The 24,396-nt window shown below is 30.9% G+C and overlaps 5 protein-coding genes across 5 annotated transcripts; 3 read left to right on the top strand and 2 right to left on the bottom strand.

The window, feature by feature from the left end:
• The first annotated feature begins 728 nt into the window (after nt 1–728).
• On the top strand, nt 729–1,514 carry LOC114166635 (auxin-binding protein ABP19a-like). Its single transcript, XM_028051388.2, has one exon. The coding sequence runs from the start codon at nt 762–764 to the stop codon at nt 1,389–1,391; it is 630 nt and encodes a 209-aa protein (XP_027907189.2). The 5' UTR covers nt 729–761; the 3' UTR covers nt 1,392–1,514.
• A 5,259-nt stretch (nt 1,515–6,773) lies between these two features.
• LOC114165646 (auxin-binding protein ABP19a-like) lies at nt 6,774–7,403 on the top strand. Its single transcript, XM_085667544.1, has one exon. The coding sequence runs from the start codon at nt 6,774–6,776 to the stop codon at nt 7,401–7,403; it is 630 nt and encodes a 209-aa protein (XP_085523670.1).
• A 2,583-nt stretch (nt 7,404–9,986) lies between these two features.
• On the bottom strand, nt 9,987–13,100 carry MIA40 (Cox19-like CHCH family protein). The gene is made up of 4 exons (XM_028050897.2): nt 12,854–13,100; nt 12,718–12,749; nt 12,504–12,629; nt 9,987–10,355 (listed from the first exon to the last, which is right to left on the bottom strand). Exons 1-4 carry the CDS (start codon nt 12,951–12,953, stop codon nt 10,176–10,178), a joined length of 438 nt encoding a protein of 145 aa, XP_027906698.1. The 5' UTR covers nt 12,954–13,100; the 3' UTR covers nt 9,987–10,175.
• Nucleotides 13,101–15,628: 2,528 nt separating this feature from the next.
• Nucleotides 15,629–17,760, top strand: LOC114166202 (GRAS family transcription factor). The gene has a single exon (XM_028050894.2). It carries the CDS (start codon nt 15,780–15,782, stop codon nt 17,412–17,414), a length of 1,635 nt encoding a protein of 544 aa, XP_027906695.2. The 5' UTR covers nt 15,629–15,779; the 3' UTR covers nt 17,415–17,760.
• A 531-nt stretch (nt 17,761–18,291) lies between these two features.
• Nucleotides 18,292–24,113, bottom strand: LOC114167300 (E3 Ubiquitin ligase family protein). Its single transcript, XM_028052355.2, has 6 exons — nt 23,645–24,113; nt 21,735–21,836; nt 19,723–19,896; nt 19,416–19,537; nt 19,134–19,253; nt 18,292–18,917 (listed from the first exon to the last, which is right to left on the bottom strand). Exons 1-6 carry the CDS (start codon nt 24,008–24,010, stop codon nt 18,635–18,637), a joined length of 1,167 nt encoding a protein of 388 aa, XP_027908156.2. The 5' UTR covers nt 24,011–24,113; the 3' UTR covers nt 18,292–18,634.
• Between the last annotated feature and the right edge of the window lie 283 nt (nt 24,114–24,396).

Below are 24,396 nucleotides of genomic sequence, written 5' to 3'. Positions count from 1 at the left end.
ATTATTTATATTGAATCATAACTTAGGTAGACTTACCAAAAATAAGGCAAAGAGAAATAAAAACCATGTGATGGGCCACTGCAACGAGAATGGAAGCAGAACACGTGAAGCACGGTATGATCGAGGGAAAATCTCAATCATTTGCTTCAGAAAGTGATCTCAATCTTCTTCTGCATACATCTACAACAGTTGAAAGAGGAAGATAATAAGCATCGTATTTTGGATTTCCATAGGAAACATCTACACTATTATTTTAAGCCAAAACTATGGAAATCATCACGTCTAAGTTTATTTCTTTTTTAACAAAAATCCAAAGAAACAGAAAATAAGTTCAGAGTAATGAGATGCAGAGCCAGGTTGTGTGTGTGATCATGAAGGTGCAATAATGAGAAGAGTGATGTGGTAGCAGCGTCGCATAGTGGTGGATGAAATGAAACCACTAATATTTCTTATCCTTAAATTCATATTCTCCATTATACTGATCCTCTGATATGTCTGTTATATTACATTATCACCTAAATAATTTGCATGTCGTACACCACGTCGATGTTCCACGTGCTAATCACATATCTCGACAGAAACATATATATATATATATATTTACTATGTTGGGAATATATATATATATATATATATTATTATAAAATTGAACTCGTTCTTGGTTACTGCATGTAAAGTTTGGTCGTCCATTATACGAAAAGGGCTATAAATATAGCAAACTTTTCCCACCTTCACACCAATTCATTGATGAAAGTTGAAAGATGAAGAAGATAACTGAGATTGTATTCCTCTTCACTATTCTCTCATGCACTTCCTATGCTGCTGTCAATGATTTCTGTGTAGCAGACCTAAAGGGACCTGATAGCCCTTCAGGATATCAGTGCAAGCCACCTAACACAGTGACGGTGGATGACTTTGTGTTCTCTGGCTTGGTAGCGGGAAATACCACAAACACCTTCAATGCTGCATTAACCTCTGCATTCGTCACTGATTTTCCAGGTCTCAATGGTCTTGGTGTTTCCGCAGCACGGTTAGACATAGCGAAAGGTGGATCAATCCCAATGCACACACACCCTGCTGCCACTGAACTTTTGATAGTGGTGGAAGGTCAAATCACCGCTGGTTTTATGACACCATCTGCAGTTTATTCGAAGACTCTGAAAGCAGGAGATGTTATGGTTTTCCCACAAGGACAACTTCATTTTCAAGTGAATTCTGGAAACGGAAAAGCCACTGCGTTTTTGGCTTTCAGTAGCGCAAACCCTGGAGCACAACTTCTTGATCTCTTGTTGTTTGGTAACAGTTTACCTTCTGAGTTGATTGCAGAAACTACCTTCCTCGACGTTGCCCAAGTGAAGAAGGTTAAGGGACGTTTTGGTGGCAGAGGCTAGCAATACTTATGAATCAACTCACCTCTGGTGTTTGTTACCGATTAATCGTTCAAGTACAATAAATTTGTCTGTATGAGTGTTTTGTTTTTATATTTATATTGGATCCAAAACTTTATGATTTTAGGGCTTGACTTTTAATCGTGTATAATCATTGCAGAGGGTCGTAAAATTACGTATATTTTATTTCAATTCCTAACTCCTTACAATTTTACCAACTTTTGCATGTCAACATAAATGCTCGCTGCAGTTCAATTTAAAAAAAAAAATTCCGAGACGAACATATGAATAGTTTAGAGGTATAATAAGAAAAGTGAAATATTATTATTATTAGAAATATGAAAGAAATTATAATTGCAAATTAAAACATTCTACATTTTCAATTTTATTCAACGGGGTACATTCTTCCATAATACATTTTTTTTTTAGATAATAATATTTTGATTACTAAATTTTGACAAAAAGTGTTATTTTTTAAGTGGTTTTAGAATATTAAGAATGAGAAAATGAAAAAAATAGAAAATTAATTAGAAAATGACACCTAAAATTGTAAGAAAAAGTTGTCAAAATTTAGTAGTCAAAAAATTATTTTTCTTTTTTTATCTAATCCTTCATTGTTTTTGTTTTCTATTCTCCATCATTAAACAATTGCAAGTATGCAAAATCACGAATCGGATTCTTAATCATTTATCTGTCTGAATGACTTTGTTTATATTAAACGAAAAAAAATTATAGCTATCTCTCTCACACAACATTCTAGGAATATTTAATATGTTGATTGTCTCTACGATTACAATCATATCATGTGTTGCGGTACAAGGTATATCAATTTCTTTACGGTCATTTTTGTAGATCCAAATTTTCCCTCCATCGATCAATCATTTTGTTCGGACGTTTGTATATTGTTGTTTGATGAATAATACCTTTTGAGGAGAAAAATTATCCATAGAGAATTTTATACCATTATCAGGTTGAATAATCTTCACAAAAACTATATTTAAACATTTATTTCAAATGTAATTTGAATCAAAACATAGATTTGTTTAGTATTTTCTATAATATAAAAAAAAAATAGAAGTACATTTAATATTTTTTATTTATTTTAATTGGAAATCTACGGTGTTATTATTTTTATTAATTTAATAATAAAAAAATATAATATTTGTATTAATACTTTTTTTGTAAAATAATATAATACTTAAAAAGTAATTACAGAAAAATTATATAAATATATGTTTTATTATTTATTTATTATTTATTTCATAACCATATATACAAAAATTAATTAATATTTTAAAGTATTAAACTTTAGATTATTAAAAAATTATTAAAATAGATAAATATTACAAATGTTAATAATTTCAATAGACTAATATCATCATATTATTTTTTTATATTTGGTTTTGGTAAATAATATTATTTAATTATAATATTATTATCATTAATTTTTAGCCGCTAAAAGAATCACAATTAAATTTTTAAATAATTATATTTAATTAAAATATTTGCATTTTATAAAATAAAGTAAGATCCTTAAAAAATAATTTTTTGTTTCTAGTTAAAAAAAATTCTTATGAAATTTTTTATAATATTATTTTCATAAATAAATATGTATTAATAAATAGGATAGAGAATATTACAATTACAAAAAATGTATTATAGAAAAAATGATATTAATCCCTCATTATATAACTAAATGCAGATCAATATGAGATAAACACTACTAGAAATTCTCATATTACTTGAGAATTTTTTTGCAAATTTGTTAAAAAAAATTCTAAGAAAATAATTTTTCCTACAATTTTTTCTAAGAATTTTAATTGGTAGGTAATTTTTTTGTGGGTAATCATTTTCTACAAAATTATAAAATTTGTAAGTATTTCCTACAAAATTTGTTGCAAAAAGTGTTTTATACAAAATATTGTACAAAAAAATTGGTAGCAATTTCTTGAAAAAAAATTTCACAACAAAATTCGTTAATATTTTCTACGAAAAAGATTTTCAAAACAAAATTAATAAAAAATATGAATTTTTTTAGTAGTGAAATTGAATAATCCTTGTTCTATGAATAGTTGCATGTTATTAATATATTATAATATATCCATTTATAATAAAATTGTGAAAAAGAAATCAGCTAAGTAGTTGGCGGCATTAATTACTTTGGGAGATAAAATTTCCTTTTTTGTAAGGTAATATTGTTTTCAAGATATCATTAAGTGTTACATGTGATCATGTGAATATTAACCAAAATTCAAACTTAATTAGCTACGAAACAAAAACCCATTAACTAGTATCATTTAATTTAAAGTTAAAATTTTCAGAGGTGTTAATTGAGTCTTATTTTTAAAACGTGGTATGATTTGATCATTTTTGTTAGTACAATACGAGCGACGATAATTGATATATCATGTGTTAGTTGGTGATTTTTTTTAAATTAAAAAAATGTCATGTGTCAAATTAGGATTTTGTCACGTAGTAGAGGGAGTGTTACCTGACAGTAATATATCTGTATTTGTTATTTTGTCTCGATTTAGTATCAATTTTTCTAAAAATGAAGCAATTTCATGCTAAGTCAAATTAAAACCAAATTTAACAAGATTTAAGTTTATTTAAATTTATATTTTATATTGAAAATTATTTAAATTTTGTTCCAAATATTTATATATCAATATTTTCTATAGACAAATGTTAGAGTTGTTTATATAATTAATTTTCTTTTACAAAAAATCGTTAATATTTATTTACGACTTTTCTTTTTTATCTTTATATTTAATAGTTATATTTTCTTTGTCATCTTCATATTTAATAATTGTTTTCACATAAAAATAATAATATTATGAAAATTTTCCTCACTTACAATAGAAGCACATTTAATAATTTTTATTTATTTTAATTGAAAATCTAGGGTGGTATTATTTTTATTATGATTTTAATAATTAACAAATATAATATTTGTGTTAATACTTTTTTGTAAAATATTATTATAGTTGTCAAATAATTATATAAATATATGTTTTATTATTTAATGCATAATCATGTATACAAAAAGTAATTTATTTTTAAAGTATTAAACTTTATATTATTAAAAAAAAATTAAAGTATAGATAAATATTACAAATGTTAATAATTTCAATAGACTGATATCATTATATTAAATTTTTATATTTGGTTATGGCAAATAACATTATTTAATTATAATATTATTATCATTAATTTTGAGCTGTTAAAAGAATCACAATTAAATTTTAAAATAATTATATTTAATTAAAATGTATGCATTTTATAACATAGTATAAGATCTTTTAAAAATAATTTTTTGTTTCAAGTGTAATTTTTTTTCTTATGAAATATTTTATAACATTATTTTCATAAATAAATATTTATTAATAAATAGGATAGAGAATATTACAATTATAAAAATTGTACTATAGAAAAAAAAATGATAATAATCCCTTATTATATAACTAAATGCAGATCAATGTAAGATAAAATAGAATATCCTTTGTTCTATAAATAGTCGGTGTTATTAATATATTGTAATATATTTATTTATATTAAAATTGTGAAAAAAAAAATCTGGTAAGTAGTTGGCGGCATTTAATTACAATTTCCTTTTCATAAGTTAATCTGTTTTTAAGACATCATCAAGTGTTACATGTGATCATGTGAATATTAACAAAATTTCAAACTTAATTAGCCACGAAATAAAAGCCCCTTAACTAGTAGCATTTAATTTAATTAGTACTTTTTTTTTCTACAAGAACTCAATACAAATAAAATTAACGAATCGGGGACGAGAAGAGTTACGAAAAAATGTTATTATTTTTATTCTTGTCTTTTAAAAAAAAAAATCATACTCATCTTATCTTTATACTTAGCTGGAATAAATTTTTTTTCATTCTTATTTTTACCGGACTACAGATATACATGTATCCAATTCATATTTTTTTTTTTACAATTTGAATATCAATAAATTATTATAAAAAATAACAAAAAAATATGATATTTTCAAATTTTCCACATGAAAAGAATATATTTAATGTCAAATATTTAAAAAAAATTCCTAAAATTTTAAATTAGTATTAAATAAAAATTAAATAAAAAGTGAAATAATTATATAAAATAATATGTAATTATACATAAATAACATTTCATATAAAGACTGAATTTTATAGATATAGAACATGTAAAAACAATTAGAAAAGAGGATGAAAGTGTATAACCAAAAAAAATTATAAAATTATAAAAATAAAAGAATTATATATATATATATATATATATATATATATATATATATATATATATATATATATATATATATATAGTTTGTTTGTTAACATCTTGTTTTTTAATTATCTAATAAACTACGAGTTTTAGCAAAAATTTCTCCTTCAAAACATAAGCAAATTTACAGAATATTCATAGGAAAGATTCTATTATTCATCCTAATAAAAACATCAAAAAATTTGGAGAGTGTGTAGCTGAAGAATAATTCTCTCCCCATCAACAATATCTATTGCTTTCGTACACAAAAATATAAACAACAATCATTTTGCTATCTGAATAAATATGTTATTTTTATAGAACAAAAATACAAATATATCAATATAATTTAGGCTTAAATACCTTTTTGGTCCTCATTTTCGTAGTGTTTGTTGCAGATGGTCCTCAATTTGACAGAATGTTTAAAATGATCCTCATTTGTACTGAATGTTTAAAATGGTCCTCATTTTCGCAATTCTTGTTTTATTTTGTCATTTTCTGTGACTTTGTTTAAATCATTAATGGAGCATTGTAGAGGTGGCAAGTAACATACCCTAATACAAAATGTGCTACCTCTACAATGTTCCGTTAATGATTTAAACAACGTTACAAAAAATGACCAAATAAAATAAGAATTGCGAAAATGAGGACCATTTTAAACATTCAGTATAAATGATGATCATTTTAAACATTCTGCCAAAATGAGGATCATCCGCAACGAATACTACGAAAATGAGGACTAAAGCCTATAATTTATTTGTAAGAAAAAGTAAAAAAATAATTAATATTTGATTAAAAAATGAAAATAAAGTTAGTTTGGACATAATCATTTTAAATGGACACGTGAAAGCATGTATTGAATAGAGAGTTTGTGCAAGGAAAATGATCGATTAACAATGTTTTTTTATATAAAAATTGGCAAACTATTAAATAAAGTAAAAAATTACTTTTTTTATAAAAAGTTTGTCAACTTGAAAATAAAATTTTGTCAAAACCTCATTTTCTTTTGTGCAAAAGGTGTAGGTTTGGTTGGTTATAAATAGAGGTAAGTATATTAGTCCCTCCATTGTGGTATCAGAAGAGAAAGAGAAAGAGAAAGAGAAAGAGAAAAAGAAAAAGAAGATGAAGAAGATTGTGATGATGGTGTTAGTGTGTGGTGTTGTTGCATGGAGTTGCCATGGTGATAGTCTGCAAAACTTCTGTAAGGCAGACCTGAAGGGACCAGACGGCCCTGCTGGGTATCACTGCGTGCCCGCTGAAACAGTAACAGATGAAGACTTTAAGTACAGTTTTAATGGAAAACCAGGCATTGAAGTCCTAAACAACGCTGTACTATTCCCTGCATCTGTTATGGAGGCTCCTATGTTCAATGGTCGTGGGATTTCTGCAGGACGTGTATTGCTCCGGCGAGGTGGATCTCTTCCGGTGCACAGTCATGGTGCGAGTGAAGTACTGTATGTGACACAAGGTGAAATGAATGTTACAATCTTGGCAACTCGGAGAGCTTATGTGAATTACCTCAAAGTCGGAGATTTTTTGATTATTCCAAAATGCCTGCTGCATTATCTTGAGAATGTTGGTAGAGGGGAAGCCGTTGCTTTTGCCGCTTTTAGTAGCGCAAACCCTCGTTTCCGTTTTCAACATCTTGAAATGTATGCCAACAACGTCCCAAGCCCCACCCTTTCCCGAGTTACCTTCCTTGATGTAGACCAAATCAGGAGGAACAAGGCTCGTTTCAACGGCACCGGCTAGGATTGCGATTGCTGCCAACGTATTAGTGACAATGAATCCTCTTCTGCAATAAACATCTTTCACTCTTCTTCGTCTTTTCCTTCCTGTCACCATTTCAATAAACTTCTTTCTGTCTTTCACTACTCTTCGTCTTTTATTATGTCCATCTTAAATTTACACTCTTTTCACGCTGTTTTTTATTATTACAAAAATTTAAATAAATGTCAAATATATATAAACCATATCAAACTATTATTTTGCCTTTTAACGATATATAATATTATATTCATGAATAAATAAAATAGTAATGTATGTAATTGTTGAAAAGGTAAAATTTTCGAATGACTTTATTTTCAATTCGTTCACGTGTGTGGTTGTCGATTGACTATTGTGTAAGATAAGACGAAACTGATCTGATAATAAATAAAGAGAATCTTTCAACTCACTCATATGAATAACATAGAATAACAAGTTCCTCCTAACATAAAATAACAAGTTGCACAGTAACATATCTATCATATTTTCACAATTCCTACAAATTTTCGTCACTCATAATACTTGATATTGTAATTATATGACCCATAATTAGGGATGTCAACGGGGCGGGTAGAGTTCGGGTAGTAGCTCCTCCGTACCCTACCCGCTAGATAAATATTCGCCATGTACCCGTTTCCATATTTGTCGGGTATCTGTTATGCAGATACCCGCATAATTTGTAAATATTCACGGGTACCTGCGGGTATTTACAAAATAATAAAAATAAATATTTAACAACATATTTTAATCATAAATTCAAATAAAATACAATACATAACATTCATAAATCTCAAACAAAGTCCAAATAACCCATTTAAATAGTGTTGGATGACAGTTTACAAAAAACAATTTTTTTTTTAAATTAATTGATAAAAAATAACTCATTCAAAATAAACATGTTAATATTTTAATCATCTTTTTGTATATATTTTTAATTTAAATTAGAGTATAGTGGATACATGTATCTACTAATGATGTCCGTAAATATGTTTTTGTTATTTACATATCAATTAATTAATTATTTTTTATGAAAAAATTCACAGCAAAAATAAATTAATATTACCAAATATTTTATATAAAATATTTAGAAATAAATTATAAATGTATATATTTTAAATTAAAGTATTAAATTTTAAATTTTCTGAAAACCAAAACATTTATTAAGTTTTCACACGTCAATCAAACAAAATTGGTTATGATAAGAGAAAAACTATTTGAATAATTATAATTAATAATACATTATTTTGATCGTAACGATAGAAGATTATGATAACAGAAAATTTACCATTAATATGTGAGTGAATTATATGGATATATAACAAACTGAACAATTAGAAAAGACATGAAAATGTATGTAACGAAAATAAAGAAAGAAAGAGAAGGATTATAATACTGAAATATAAGATTATATATATATATATATATATATATATATATATATATATATTGGTTATATTTTTTTCAAATTTATTATATCTAATTATAAAAAGTTTAGAAAGTTATTTTTCATTGTCTTTAATTATTGGATTCACATGAAATTAGTAGGAGGCATTTAATTTCTTTGACACATAAAATTTCCTTTTTATAAGGTAATATTGTGATCAAGTGGATATTAACCAAAATTCAAACTTAATTAACTACGTAATAAAGACCCCACTAGTAGCATTTAATTTATTTATATCGCTTTTTCTACAAGAATTGAAAACAAATAAAAATTCATTATTGCAGACATTTTTGCTCTGTGCATCATAACAAAGCAGATGAAAAATGCTGATGGTATTGGTAAATTAATTAGTTATCTTGTTGCTTGATGCCTTTCCCAAGCATTCCAAACTTTTGAAGTTTCAGAATAAGGTCAGGCTTTTTATTTGCGACATTATGAAGGATGTCCATGCTCTTCCCAAACTAGAACACTTAGATTTCTGTATTCTCAAAAAATTGCATTGTTATTTTGGAACAACGTTAATTCACATGGCCAATGCATTATAAACAATTCATGGACCAATTTCTGTGCATTACGGAATAATTGCATTGTTACTTTTGAAGTGTTGATATACACGATTACTACCTTAACGAAAACAAATCGTAATACAAAAGATGAACTATTGTTTTTATGCAACAAGTAAAGATGTATCCGCTCCTCATTCGGAGTCGTAATCATCTACTCTATTAAAATTCAAACATAGATAATACAAATACTCTTACTTCCTCACAACATTAAGGACAATTAGCACACCTTTTCTCTCAATTATTTCTCAGATTAAGGGCAATCTCACTTTTAGTAGATCTTCTATCCAAATTAGTTGATCACGTCTTAAAAAGTAACCTAGGAAAGATTCTGACGAGTGAAGCTGAGACATCGACTCTTAAGTAGTTTGGTTCTTCTCCCTTAAAACTAGAAAGTAAAAGACAAAAATAACTTAAGTTCCTCTTATTTTAAAGTTTAAACAGAACAAACGGAGGGATTAGTTTAAAATTTGGTAGTATGCATACAGATGTATTTTCTAGAAACAGAAAGGGGCTCTCTTTTAAAGGTTTTTCTAGTTGACAGAAAGAAAGATGCATGCATTTGAGAGTATTTCCAAAACTATGTAGAAAATAAATAGTATTTTTGTGGTATAAAAGTCATTGCACGAGATGAAGCATTTTGAGAAAGAGATACATCATGTCACTTTTCTAAGCAGGCAACACTAATACGAATTCAATTTTAACACAACCTTCTCCAAGTAGTTGCCCAACGCGAGTCCAACTTTTCCCTTAAAGATTGGACTTTGGTCTTCCAGATTCCTTAGCCCATCTGGGAGGAAGTATTTCATATTTTACGACTGGCCCCAACTCATTGCTTTCTTCTTCGCCTAAAATGTCCTTAGAGAAGGCATCTGGATTAGCCTTGATGCAGCTCTGCAGAGCAATAAACGGATGTACACAGTCCGAGCCCTACATATATGGAGCAAATTTCACATAGCAACCCATACAATAATACAGAAATCAAGATTCAAAATATAATACTTTATATGTGCCCATAGTAATTGTTGATTACTATTACAGAGTATATGAGACCTTTCAGTAATACAGACTTGCACGTTACTCTGAATTCTTAATCACAAAAACATTCAGTTGAAAGAGCACGTATAATCTTCATAGATAGGTTTTAAGGATGTAAGAGACTAAATTTAAGATTAACTCAATCCCATAAAACCAATTTGTAAAATGAGATTTATACTTATTTATATACTATATAATGCAGTCATATTTCTAATTGACGTTAGATTGGAACATACCTCACGCCTAGTACTGTTGTGTTTGGTATATACATAACTTGATGACTGGCCATTTTTAATGGATCTGGGATAGACTCTCACAACAACTTAGAAAGTGGGTACATTCTTATTCAACTTCATATAACTAATTTATAAAATAAGTTTATATTCACTTATATATTATATTAGTCATATCTCTATATTATGGCATAGACAAATTTAGTTACGTAAGACGTAGGCCTTAATCTTAAAGTTATGTCTAAGACACTCATGTTTTAATCATAACAATTGAATTAATCCGTACATCTAATGTATTTGCTGTGAAAAAGGTATTAGACGACATGCAATATGCTAAAAGGATGTATCTTAAAGTATGATCAAAATGTCAATATGTTGATAAGACACAGACGAGCTTAAAGCTCTAGATGCAAGTCCTATGAAGATAAGACGTAACTGGCATAGTGCAAAATGCAAGTATTGATAATGCATGTACACAAGACCAAATAAAGACTTGTAGAAGCACCAAACACAAGTTCAGCAAGACAAAGTGTACAAGTCTAGAAGATTCTTAAGAAAGCCTAAGACGACAAACAAACACTAGATGAAGAAGTGTTCAAGACGAAAGTCAAGAAGAATTAGACATTGTAGTACATGACTACAAATTTGACCAAGAATGTCTTTCAAATAAGATTCATTAATGTGCACATGCTTAACATGGCATTGTCAGCAAAAACTGAAACCTTACATAGATAAAGAATGTGTCTTACACATCTCTTTGTACTACAATAGTAAAAGATGTTAGCATAAAGTCATGACCTTTTGATAAAGCTTTAATAGAAGATCCTCAAAAACATGCGACCTGCAATGCTCATTTCTAGACGTTATAAAAAGGAAGCTTTCCCATGCAATAAAGGTGAAGTATCCAAAATACAAGTGATTTTTACGTGCTTGTGACAAAATTAGAAATGCTTCTGAGTGTTTAGATATAGTTCATCTTCTAAATAACTTAGAGAGTGAATATTCTTTGAATATCCTTCACTAATTATATCGCTAGAACAAAAAACTTTTATTTGATATCCACTCTTTTGGGTGTGAACCTTGTATCAAATAACTTATATTGTATAGCTTGGAGAGATTTTGTATACTTAACCTGGAAAGGCTTTGTGTCTCGGGCTTAATCGCAGGGAAAGATTTGCATATAGCCTGAAGAGCTTTGTGTATATTAACCGGGAAAGTGTTTCGTCAATAATGACTTTATGTATTTGTTGTAAGGCAGAAGTAGTAATAAAAATACTTGCAATATTTATTGATGAGTGGAACACATTGCAATTTGCAAAGGATAATTAGACATAGCTCAAGTTTGAAATGAACTAGTATAAAATTTATGCATTCATGCTGCTATCTATTAAACGTCAGGACTTGCTCTTGACAGTAAGGTAATGAAAACATTTTGAATGCATTTTATACAAAATCAGATGACCCCCTTACAATGTCTAATGGACTGTTCTGCAAAAAGTTTTCTGAATCATTGTTAAAGCTCTATTCAAACCTCTCTTTATAGAGCTAGCTTTATCTTTCACTCAAGTTAATAAGAAATCTCCAAAAACTACAAATAGTTGAAAGAAGAACACACGTTGCAGTTCACTAATGTAATATCGAACAGGTTACGCTAAAAAGTCTGATCAAGGTAGACATAGCTGAAGTTGTGATCTACAAACGGCTAAACCAGCTCAATCACACTTGTAATTGTAGCTACAGCTTGCTTCAGAAGCTACACTATGTAATCACTAACAGTAATGAAAGTGAATTATGAAGTGAGATATACCTTTTCTTCAGAGGTACTCTTGAGGAAACATAGAAATGCCTCCGAGAACTGAGAGCCACAGGAACCAGTTCGCAAATCAGAAATGCAGGGGCATTCGAGAGCTTTCTGAGCCATTGCCTCAACAGACTGAAAATTCCAGAGTTTTTCAAATGTTTTCACTCATTCACTCAATTTCCCAGTTGAAAGCAAAAGACTGAAGCAAGTTGGTGCAAACCTCAGTATGTTGACTTCCATATTCCGCAGCTTCTGCAATGATAAAAGAAAAACACGACACAAACTGAGATTTCGTTTCAGCCGCATATTTAGACAAACAATTGAAGTACGTGAGGAATGAAACACGGAAAAACAACCTGCGAGTGCCGATTCCAGGGAAGTGGGTTTGGAGGTGTCCCTGGTGGTGATGGTGGTTTGAGTCTCCGCCGCAGCTTCTGCGCTTTCAATTTGACCCATTGTGAATCCTGATTTCTGAGTCCCCAATTCTGAACTTCTGGTTTTCTGGTGCGTTAAAAATTCAAACTCTGAAGCAAATTCTGAATTGGTATCTCCTGTCTTCACGGAAAGTGAAATTCTGAGATTGCATCTGTATAAACGTAATTATGACCCTTAGTAATTACTTTTAGTTCTTCTATGACACTGCACCAGTATAATAATCACCGCAATATTTTCGCTATTAAATTTTAACAATTTTATTTTATAATATGATGAGTTATTTTTTAAATAATTTTAAAATATTAGAAATAAAAAGTTAAAAAATTATTCAAAAAATATCAAAAATCGTAAAAAAAAATAGTCAAAATTTAATAATCAAAAAATTATTTTTCATATAATATTAACATTTTAAAAATTAACATCTAACTATAAATAGTTTATCTTTAGTTCATGAGAGAGCAAAATCATAAAAATCACATAAAGAACTTAAGAAATAAAAATAGGACATACCTCACCCAATAAATATAGCATGATCCAACAGGAGTTCATTCAGTAATTCAGTATTATTAAACTAAAAGTGCTTAAATAGTATTTTAAAATATATTTGTTGGTATAATTATCATGTATTAATAAAATATATGACTAAATCTCATTAATTTGATTATGTTATAATATATTTTAATATCATATATCAACATAATATATGATTAACCCAGTAAAATATTAAATTGTGGAATGTAGGTAAAGCAACGGGGAGCAGGGTAAAATTTAGAGAAACCTATAAAAAGTGCTTCTAGGAAACGCGTGATACACGTTTGTAATAAAAAAATTTCAATTCATAAATAAGTTCAAAGCAAAACATTATTTAATGAATCCATTTCCAATAGAAGATTTGTAAGATGCGTAATTTATTTAAGGGTTAAATATGTTTTTAGTCTCTCAAGTTTCAGTAAAACTTGATATTAATTTTTTTTCAAAATTTTTGATCAATTTAGTCATTCATCTTTAATAATGTATGGATTTAGTCATTTTAACCAAATTTTGTTAAATTTATCTAAGTTTCAAGCGCATTTTATGATAGTATTTGAGTTAATATTTAAACGAAAATGGATCAAATGATATAAACAATTTAAATATTATCATAAAAAGCGTTTGAAATTTCAAATAAACTTAACAAAACTTGATTAAAAAGACTAAATCTACACATTTCTAAATAATAGACTAATTCTAAATTTCACTGAAACTTGAGGAACAAAAACATATTTAACCCTTTATTTAATCTTAGAAATTTAAATTTCATAGGATTCTAATACCTGTTTGTACACTTATCCTATGATAATAATAGTTCTTACAGATTTTAATGTATTCATTAAATTGTCCAAATTTGATTCGAGGTCCTTAATCTACTATTGTCTATGTGAATATTTAAATAACTATTAACTTTCCATGTAAGTATTATTTTGCTTCCTTAATCGCATTAGTGAAAAGGATTTGTCTCATTGTAGTATTTTAAATGCACACTTTATTTTTATTTAGGATGTTACTTTTAACACGGCATCAGGTTATTGTTATTTACGCCAAATCGTCGTTGTAGGGAATAATTAATATTTTTTATGTTCATATCTGATACCTTTTAGCTACCAAACTACATTCACAGATGTACTGCTGCTACATGTAAGATGAATTTTTATTTTATTTCTGGTAATACATATGATATAATAAGATATAATAAATCTTAGAGTTAAATATGTTTTTTTCTCTGAAAAATATAATTAGTCTATTTTTGAAATTTGGACCTAATTCAATCCTCTAATTCTAAAAATGTGTAAATTTAGTCTTTTTAACCAAATTTTGTTAAGTTTGTTTGACATTTTAAATGTATTTCTTAGCTAACATTCAATTAATGTTGAGGTGGAATTATATTAAATGGTTTAAATAATTCAAATGCTAGCATGAAACGCGTTTAAAATGTCAAATAAACTTAACAAAATTGGATTAAAATAACTAAATTCACATATTTTTAAAGTTGATGTACTAAATTTGATCAAATTTTGAAAAAGAACTAATTTCAATTTTTACTCAAAGTTAAAGTATCAAAACATATTTAATCCTAAATTTTAACCGTGCATGATATACAAGATATTGATACCAACTCTAATTTATAAACTTTAAAACAGTGAATATATGAATCTTAACTTTCTCAATTTTACTTAACTTAAATTCTTAAATTCTGATGCAAAGTCTTAACTACACATTTTCCTTTCCATGTTATAAACAGGATCTGCAACAAAGAGCAAGTACTATTGCAGAAGATGATTGAAAAGGGAAAACAAATAAGAACAAAATACAGCACAAAAAGTTGCTAAGGCCTTGCCAGATACAAACTTTTCACCAAATTTCAATTAGTCAAACAGTATGTGCCGGCCAAAGTTTTGGATGATCCTATCACAATCCACAAACTCATTGAAATTCCTTTATTAAATCTTAAACAGTAAGCAGATTTCAAACGCCATATAATACAAAGGAACAAGTTAACCACCCAACATAAAGAAGAGACATTATCGTCTCCTAGTTGCCTATGCAACCAATATTAAACCTCAATAAAACATCACATCTTCCAAACGAACAGCACACAAACAATTAGAAAATTCCCTCATTTGTCACCACTACGAAGCATCACTGCACCATGCTTTATTTTAAAATTCTTTACCAAAAACTAATGAAACTTTATGGTTCATATGTCCTATACCCTCTCCTCATCCCTTTAGTCAATCATCCAACACTACTAAGCTTTCAAAACCCTTTTCAATCTTTGCTCAATATCTCACAACACCCACTTCCATCACAATGATCATGGAACCAAATCCAACATCAGATCATAGTCTAGACTGGTTTGAAGCTTCTGTTTCTTTCTTTCCACTTCCACCATTCTTGGACGAACCATATAACTCTTCTGACATCCAACTGTGGGAACAAGACATAAGCAGCCAGTATCAAACTGATGCTAATACCAGTTCCCCTAATGCCACCAACATTGCAACTAGCACAACACCCCCTGAGCCTTGTGCTTCTAACAACCTTCCACTCTCTGATTTGCCCAAGAAAAGAAGTGCCACTACTGATGATTCAAGTCTCCGACCACCACAGAACCACCACAAGTACAAGAAAATCAAGAGCAAAACAATGAATAGTGAAGCAGATAGTGGAGACGCAGAAGGGACAACCACAGTTAGAAAACCTGGTGGGAACAAGAGAGGTACTGCTAAGGGTGTGGCAAATAACTGCAACAACAAGGAAGGAAGGTGGGCTGAACAGTTGCTCAATCCTTGTGCTGCAGCCATAACTGGTGGAAATCTGAGCCGCGTGCAACACCTCTTGTATGTTCTCCATGAGTTAGCATCACCTACGGGTGATGCTAACCACAGGCTTGCAGCACATGGTCTTAAAGCACTCACACTCCACTTATCGTCTTCTCTAGCATCTACCTCTTCAGGGTCCATGACTTTTGCATCTACTGAGCCACGGTTCTTGCAGAAGACACTACTCAAGTTCTATGAGGTTAGTCCTTGGTTTTCTTTTCCAAACAACATAGCAAATGCTTCCATCCTTCAAGTTCTTGGGGAAGACAATGACAATTCACGCACCCTTCACATCCTTGACATTGGAGCCTCTCATGGCATGCAATGGCCAACGTTTCTAGAGGCCTTGAGTCGCAGACCTGGTGGACCTCCTCCACTGGTTCGCCTCACTGTTGTCACTGCTTCTTCCAGTGAAATTGACACCCCATTTTCTATTGGTCCTCCCGGTGACAACTTCTCATCTAGACTCCTTGGTTTTGCTCAGTTAATGAACGTGAATTTGCAGATTAAAAGGCTAGATAATTGTCCGTTGCATACACTGACTGCTCAAAGTGTTGACACCTCCCCAGATGAAATCTTTGTTGTTTGTGCACAGTTTAGGTTGCATCAGTTAAGTCACAATAGCACTGATGAAAAGAGTGAAAAGAGTGAGTTTTTGAAAGTGCTGAGGAACATGGAGCCCAAAGGGGTGATACTGAGTGATAACAACATGGAATGTTGCTGCAATTGTTGTGGGGATTTTGCTACCGGGTTCTCTCGAAGGGTGGAGTACTTGTGGAGGTTTTTGGACTCAACAAGCTCAGCGTTTAAGGGTCGTGACAGTGATGAAAGGAGAGTGATGGAAGGTGAGGCGGCAAAGGCATTGACAAACCAGCGAGAGATGAATGAAGGGAAGGAAAAATGGTGTGAGAGAATGAAAGAGGCCGGGTTTGTGGGGGAAGTGCTTGGTGAGGATGCAATAGATGGAGGTAGAGCTTTGCTGAGAAAATATGATAGTAATTGGGAGATGAAAGTTGAAGATGATAATAGAAGTGTAGGACTATGGTGGAAGGGGCAACCTGTTTCTTTCTGCTCCTTGTGGAAGCTGGATGGGAATGATCAGAGCTCAACATTCACGTCATGATGATTCATGACTTAGAATTCAATACAAGTTTGTATCAAACAGGTTCTAGAGAGGAAAAGATTTTCCACTGCTAATTTTCTCCACCATGTAAAATTCTTGATTGTATAACTTTTGTAACACAAAGAAGGATGCAAATTATTTTGTCAGTGCTTTTCAATGACTGGTAACTGTCAAGAAGATAGTGCTGTTTCAGAGTTTCCCATCTGTTGTTTGTTCTTCAGTTATAAATCTGAAGTTAGATCTAGATCATAAGCCAAAAAACATTGCACATGGGATATACGAAAAACTACATAGTAAATTTGGGCTTGGTAGTTTATTTCAATAAAATTTATTTTAATTTTCTTTAGTTCTCAGTAGTTTATTTTTAATGAAGCTACTTCTGTAATTAGCTATGAAAAGATTAATAAGTTTCGTAGTCAATTCTATTGAAATAAAAAATTGATACTAATAGACAATTAGTTCCTCTGTGTATAATAATCACACTTTGTTAATCCCCCTGGATTATACAAGTCAATTGCTATTTCTGGGCCTGCTTTAAATAGAAAAACATTTTATTTCATTTTTATTTTACTTTTAATCACTAAAATATTATCTCGTTTTTCTTTTTCTTTTTAAGTTTCAAAAACATGTGAGAAATTATTTTCATTAAAATATTTAAATTTACTATTTTCTATACTGACATTTAAAATTTAAAAACTAGAACAAATTCATCTTCTGAAATCAATAAACCCTATTTGTCAATGCAAAAAAAGAGCATGAGGCTCAGCAAACAAACAAGAGGCTGAATTGACTGAATACCAGCATCAGTTTTTACTTTTTAATGTAGGATTTACAGGTTTACTCGTGAGATTACCTTTAACTAGAAAGCAGCATGAAATGAACAAGAGCATATCAGAGTTCACTCTATAGGTGTAAGGCAAAATTAAGTATTTATGTACACTGCAACTGGATTAGTTGGAAAATCTTGCAAGGTTTCCCAAAAAGACCTGGCAGAGTGAGAAAGTGAGGAAGCTACGAATTAACCTCGACCAACCAATTTAAGCCATGTCCAATTATCTACCCCAGATAAAGTCATAAGTTCACAGGAAACAAGAGCAAGACAAGTTTTCCCAAAAATTCCATATTCCATATCTTATCAAAACAAAAAGCACATTCTTCTCATTAGCAGGTGTTAAAGTTTCCTGCCGCAGGAGTGAACAGAACATTCCGCTGGTGTCTGATCATGATTCAAAAATCCGCACTGAATTTCGAATCTCCTGACGACAAACAGGGCATTTAGGTGCCACTTCACGTTCAACTGATATGGCACACCCTTGGCAACACACAAGATGCCCACAGGGGATGAAGACAGAACGCCTTCTCCTCATCAGACATATAACACATAATTGTCCATCTGGAACATCTTCAATCTCATCATCCACCTGAGGTTCAACATCACTCACTGCTTGCCTTTGTTGCTGGAGCTGCCTCTGTAGCTTCCACTGTTTCCACTTATTCCAGTTCCTGAAAATCAGCAGTGTGTAATTGCCCCCAATACAACTATGTCTTTAATCACCCAAAATTACTAATAGTATTATTTCAAATCATTTCCGCATGAAGGCAGATTATCAAACCAGGAAAATCCATTTGTTTCAAAATATTCTAAAGTCAACCATAATTAACAAAATGCAGTTCACAGAAGTAACATAATAAATGGACAGATAAGTCAAACCAACATACCGCACAACTGCATAGCCAAGGATCCCAACTGACATTGAACCGAGAGCAACACCACCCCAAAACAGAATTTTCGTTTTGATGGAAAGATCCACTATCATCTGATCTTTGCTCAAGTCAGATCTACAAAAGAGAACAAAACCATAAGCAGAACGTCCACAGGCTGAATTCACTTATGAATATTTACCGAGATATATGCACTCAGATAATGAACTTTAGCGGAAAACTACGAAATTCAGTATCACTCATATTAATGCGCCACCAAAACAAAATCTTAGGCCTTACAAAAAATATGGTAGATCTTTGCATGACTTTATTTCAACAACTCCATTATTTAAACTGCCAAGGCCAACAGCAGTGATATCCTTCCCCAATGGAAGTATTTTCTCTTCATCTAGCAGTCCAACCTGCAGAAAAGAAACATATGATAACATTTCAGCAAATGTGATACACCAAAAATCAACAATTTCAAAAGAGATAGTCAAAGATGTGAAACACCACTTGATTGAAGTGAATAGTACAAGTATTGAGCTTTAAAATTACTCATGATTATACTATCCACGGCAAATAAGTAATGAGAATATCAACTCACCGGATATTCATGCCCAAAAAGTGCTTGCAAGAAAGTATAAGGAGAAGCATTTATTGGTTGCAATTTATGATAAACCGTTGTCAGAGGCAATGGATGCCTTGAGCCATCCATGTTGACAACAACATACTCAAGAGTAGATGGTCGCCGTCCAACATCAATTAGAACAAAAGGCACCTACAACAAAGATAGTCAGAATATCTATAATACATTTCATACTATTGTATCTAAAACTATTTACAATATCTTACATGATTCTTTCTTAGTGGGGCAGGACTTTAGTTGTTATTTTTATTGTTATATGATCCTTAAAGAATGATTTTCATATTTCAATACATATATTTCATGATTTGCTCCTTATTTTGGTAACATTATGAGTCTAGTATCAGTGTAAACAAAACTTAATGCTTTTTATTTTGTAAAGCACCATTACAATACATAAAGTAAATTAATATTCAATTTTTTTTTAATTTTGAGCTTGAACTCTTTTTTCCTCCAATGCATTGTAATTTGAATATATAATGGGCCGGTTTGTTTACACTTAAAGTAAGTGTTTTTTAAATAAGCCGTTTCTTAATAATCACTTATTTGAGAATCAGATAGAAAGCTGCTTATTTTTTAACTAAGCAGATTAGACAAACACATAAAGAAAGCAGAAATATACTTATTTTATTCAAAATACTCTCATTTCAAAAAATAAGCACAAACAAACTCACCCATTATATGTGCAAGCTATTAAAGCAAATTAAGATCAAAGGTGGAACAAAGAAAAGATAAACCAAAAGACACATCATAATCAATCCATACAGAGTATCCAACGGCAACATCTATTAAGAATAACATCTATTAAGAATTTAAGTGTAACTATGATTCTTGCGTTGAGTAGAAATAAAAAAGTTGAACGACATAAAAGACCCACAAACGCGTTGTCTTTAAAGTATTAGATAGAAGATTGTGTGGTAGTTTCTTATATGGTTGTCTCATGGTTTATTAGTGTTGAATCTCCCTTGAAAGGCTCAACAACAGTGTGTCAAAGAGATGTTGTCACAGAGTCCTGGCCCCTAGCCACAACAAGAAACTCACAGCACTGTGTCTCCGTGTCAAATGCATACTGACCAAAATCACGGCTGAATATGAGCAGAATTGCAGATCAATGCCCTACTATTATACCATCAAGTGGAGGCTAATCTTTTTCCAAACCTCAGCCCATCCAGTTTCCAGTCAAATCCTAGTAGCCCACAGGCCAAGCTTGCTTCTTTGCAGCTTCCTCTGTGCTATAACTTTCTTTCTGTGAATCTATCTTCTTTTCTTTCGTTTACTTTTTCTTGTTACTATGTTCTAGTTCAACTATCCATCTGTTTTTATTCTCTTTTTTATTCCTTTGGTAACTTTCTATCTTTTTTCTATCATCTAATAAAATCCACATACAGACTTTTCACATTAAAATCAGTTTCAAAACACAAAATAAATGCAAACTAAAAAGCATTCATATCCTTTTTTTATGGGGCAGGGGATAGGAGCATACTGGCAGGAAATTGATATAGCTGTATCTCTACCTCTCCAACCTCTCACATTGCAGCTTGAAAAACAGGAGTGGAGTAACTTGGTACTTGTTAACTGCAGTAATTTAACTATGATCAAATTCCTTTATTACTATTCATTAGCTCGTGTTCCAGACATTGCAACTGAAAGTGCATCCTGTTTGAAATGCTGAGCTGCTTTTACTAACCCAGGCCAAGATCAGCTGAAGCATCTCCATGGTGCACAATCTTTTGCAGCAACAGATAGTACTATATATTATATATAATTAAAAAAATAAAATAAAACCACTAATTGATTATGGATATAAAATAATCTACTAGGATAGAGAGTTGTTGTCAACCCCACTCAATTATATATACCAACTGGTATCAGATTTGACCTCATGAAATACAAATCAATTGAACATATCATACCAGAATTCTCTCTATACATTATGAACCTCAATATATGTAACAAAGTTATGCACCCATTACCTTCCTTAAAGATGTAGACTCTTGCTGTCTCCAAGATCTTGCAAATATGGCCCGAAGATCAGAAGTCCATCCAAATAATCCTTTCCATTCATTGTATATACACTTCATTATAATCAACACAAAACAAATAAATAAATTAGACCTCTAATTCACAAATAACTTACTAAATTGCAAGACATTAAAGCTGAAACTAAATTTATATTTTCTACAACAACGAAAAAGATATTATTCCTTTAAGACATAAAAGTTGTTCATATAAATAAATCAAGAACAATAGGAGGCATGTCAATACTTAATATCAAAGAACATCTTATGGCCAAAACATCAAAAAGTACACTATCCATAAATTGAACAGGGAACTCTTAGGTAACAATCTGAAGTCATACTTTAGAAGACGAAGTGCAATTATTGATATAATAGATAATTATAACAATTAGATTATAACAACTTTGTAGTTTAGGATACGCATATAGTGTGTTTGACGTGCAGTTATACATACATACACATACTGAGGGCTTGGGTTAAGGTGGTGGAAGTAATCGTGTGTTCGAAAAGTCATTGAGCCACGCTAAACACCAACAAACTATGAGAGATGGACTCACGTTTCTGAAAAGTAGGACACAATTGATGATGTGCTTGATAAACCCTTTCACTGTGCCGAATGCCAATCCAAAATGTAAGATTGTCCAAAAGTAACTAATCTAAAACTAACTTTAATAACCGAACTAAATTAACTTCAAAATAACTAAACTGTTTTAAAATAAATTGAATCTAAACTCTTTCAAAATCAGTTTTAATACTGAAGTGAACTGTTATAGAAAAAGTTCAGAGCTAGAAGCAAGTAGTTTATCTTGTTGGTTTCAAAGAATTTCCACTGATTTTTGTAAAGCACCCTCGTTCATGACCTGGTGTCCAACTTATGATGTGTAATTTCAAGTAAAGAAAAATAAACAAATATGCTCAAATGAATTAACCACTTTTTATTTGGTTCTCCCACTTACTTGCCGTGTTTCTATTAAATCTATTTTTATGTGGATATATGCAATACCGTTGTACTTATTTTTTGTTTTAAACTACAAACCATTTGATTCAATAGCTTTTTTTGGTTACTGATTAACTAGTAATTCTGGAATATGGAAGTTGAATACTTTTAGGAAAAGTTTTTCTTCTTGTCTCATCATTTCATATTATTGGAGATGGAAAACTCTACTAACTAATATAGGATGTTTTAAACTCCCAATTATCTAGTCATTTCTGCAGACATAACGAATAAACACTTCTACAATGGACAGTTTAATATTAATAACCACTATATATGTATAGGGCATTTTGCCTGATTATTGTGAAATAACTAATATTAAAAAAACTTATATGCATTGTTATCTATCTTTAAACTTCCTTTTTCAAAATCAGTTTATTGTAGTCCAAGACTGTTCGTTTCAAAGCAGTCAGAGTGAAGCAAAGTCAGTTCAATTTAGTTGCATGGTCCATTTTACAGTTCAATTCAATTGTTACCAATTTGGTTCATTCTGGTTCTTTAACAACACATGCTCTAATAGTGTGCAACTGATAGTTGAAGAAAGAAAATGTCGGATTGACATTCAACCAACCAACCAACATTGAAGGTACAAACAAACTAAGTTCCGTTTTACTTTCCACCTTCACGAATTTTTGTTCTGAATCAAGTGTGAGCTGACGGTACTCCAGGATTTCAACTTTTCACTTCCTAAATTAAAGCATACGAAATTACAGGTCGACCACTGTTCTAAAACCACTAATAGCCACTTAACATACACCCCAAAATTTCGAATAAAACTCTCTACGACAGCGAATTTTCAACAAACATGCAAATCCCTCTGCTAAATCGCACATTAATCTCAATAAACTCGAGAAAGAAATAAGGAGATTACCGTTTGGGTTCTTTGAAGGATGACGCCTTTATCACCGGACTCTCGAGAGACCAAGACGCCCGGTCTGAGGGTTTTCCAGGAGCCATCGACGGCAGACTTGGCATCAACGGTGCCGCGAACAATTACGATTGTACCACCGTCAGAGGTAGAGTCGGCGTCAGAGGGAGTATCGGCGAGGAGTGATCGGAGGTCGGAAACAGAGAGGTAAGGTGCGCGGCGGAGCTTGCGGAGGGCGGCAGAAGTGGCGGAGAATTTGAAGAGGGTGCGGATGGCGGCGTAGGCCAAGGCGAAGCCCAAAACGGCGCCGTCGAAGGAAAGGGCGAGTTGGGAGAGAAGGGACACTAAGGCTTGCTCCTGATGGGACATTGATCATTCATTCCTCACACCAACACACGCTCTGCGTTTTCTGCAATATCACTAAATCCACGTCGTCCTTCAACTTCTACAACATCCACCGTTAAGGAACCACCCTGAAAATAGTATTTTATTATCACACATAATAAGAACCGAACTATTTTGGTGATTAATTTAATAAATTGTATTTTACTTTTTACTTAGACAACAAGATTTTTTTCTTATCAAACAAGATTATGAAATGAAATTGAAGATAAATTTTTTCACACAAAATAGTTATTTACATAGAATAAAATACAACTAAAAAGTTTAGTATTCACTTAATTTTAGTTTTGACTTGATTACAAAGAAAAATATATTAGATATGTGGGATTTATTTTATATTTATAATTATATTA

Source organism: Vigna unguiculata, chromosome 10 (genome assembly GCF_037176805.1).
Source record: "Vigna unguiculata cultivar grain cowpea cultivar isolate G323 ecotype 2 chromosome 10, ASM3717680v1, whole genome shotgun sequence".
NCBI lineage: Eukaryota > Viridiplantae > Streptophyta > Magnoliopsida > Fabales > Fabaceae > Vigna > Vigna unguiculata.
Note: the sequence above shows the minus strand (reverse complement) of the source record. Positions and strands in the feature narration are given on the sequence as shown.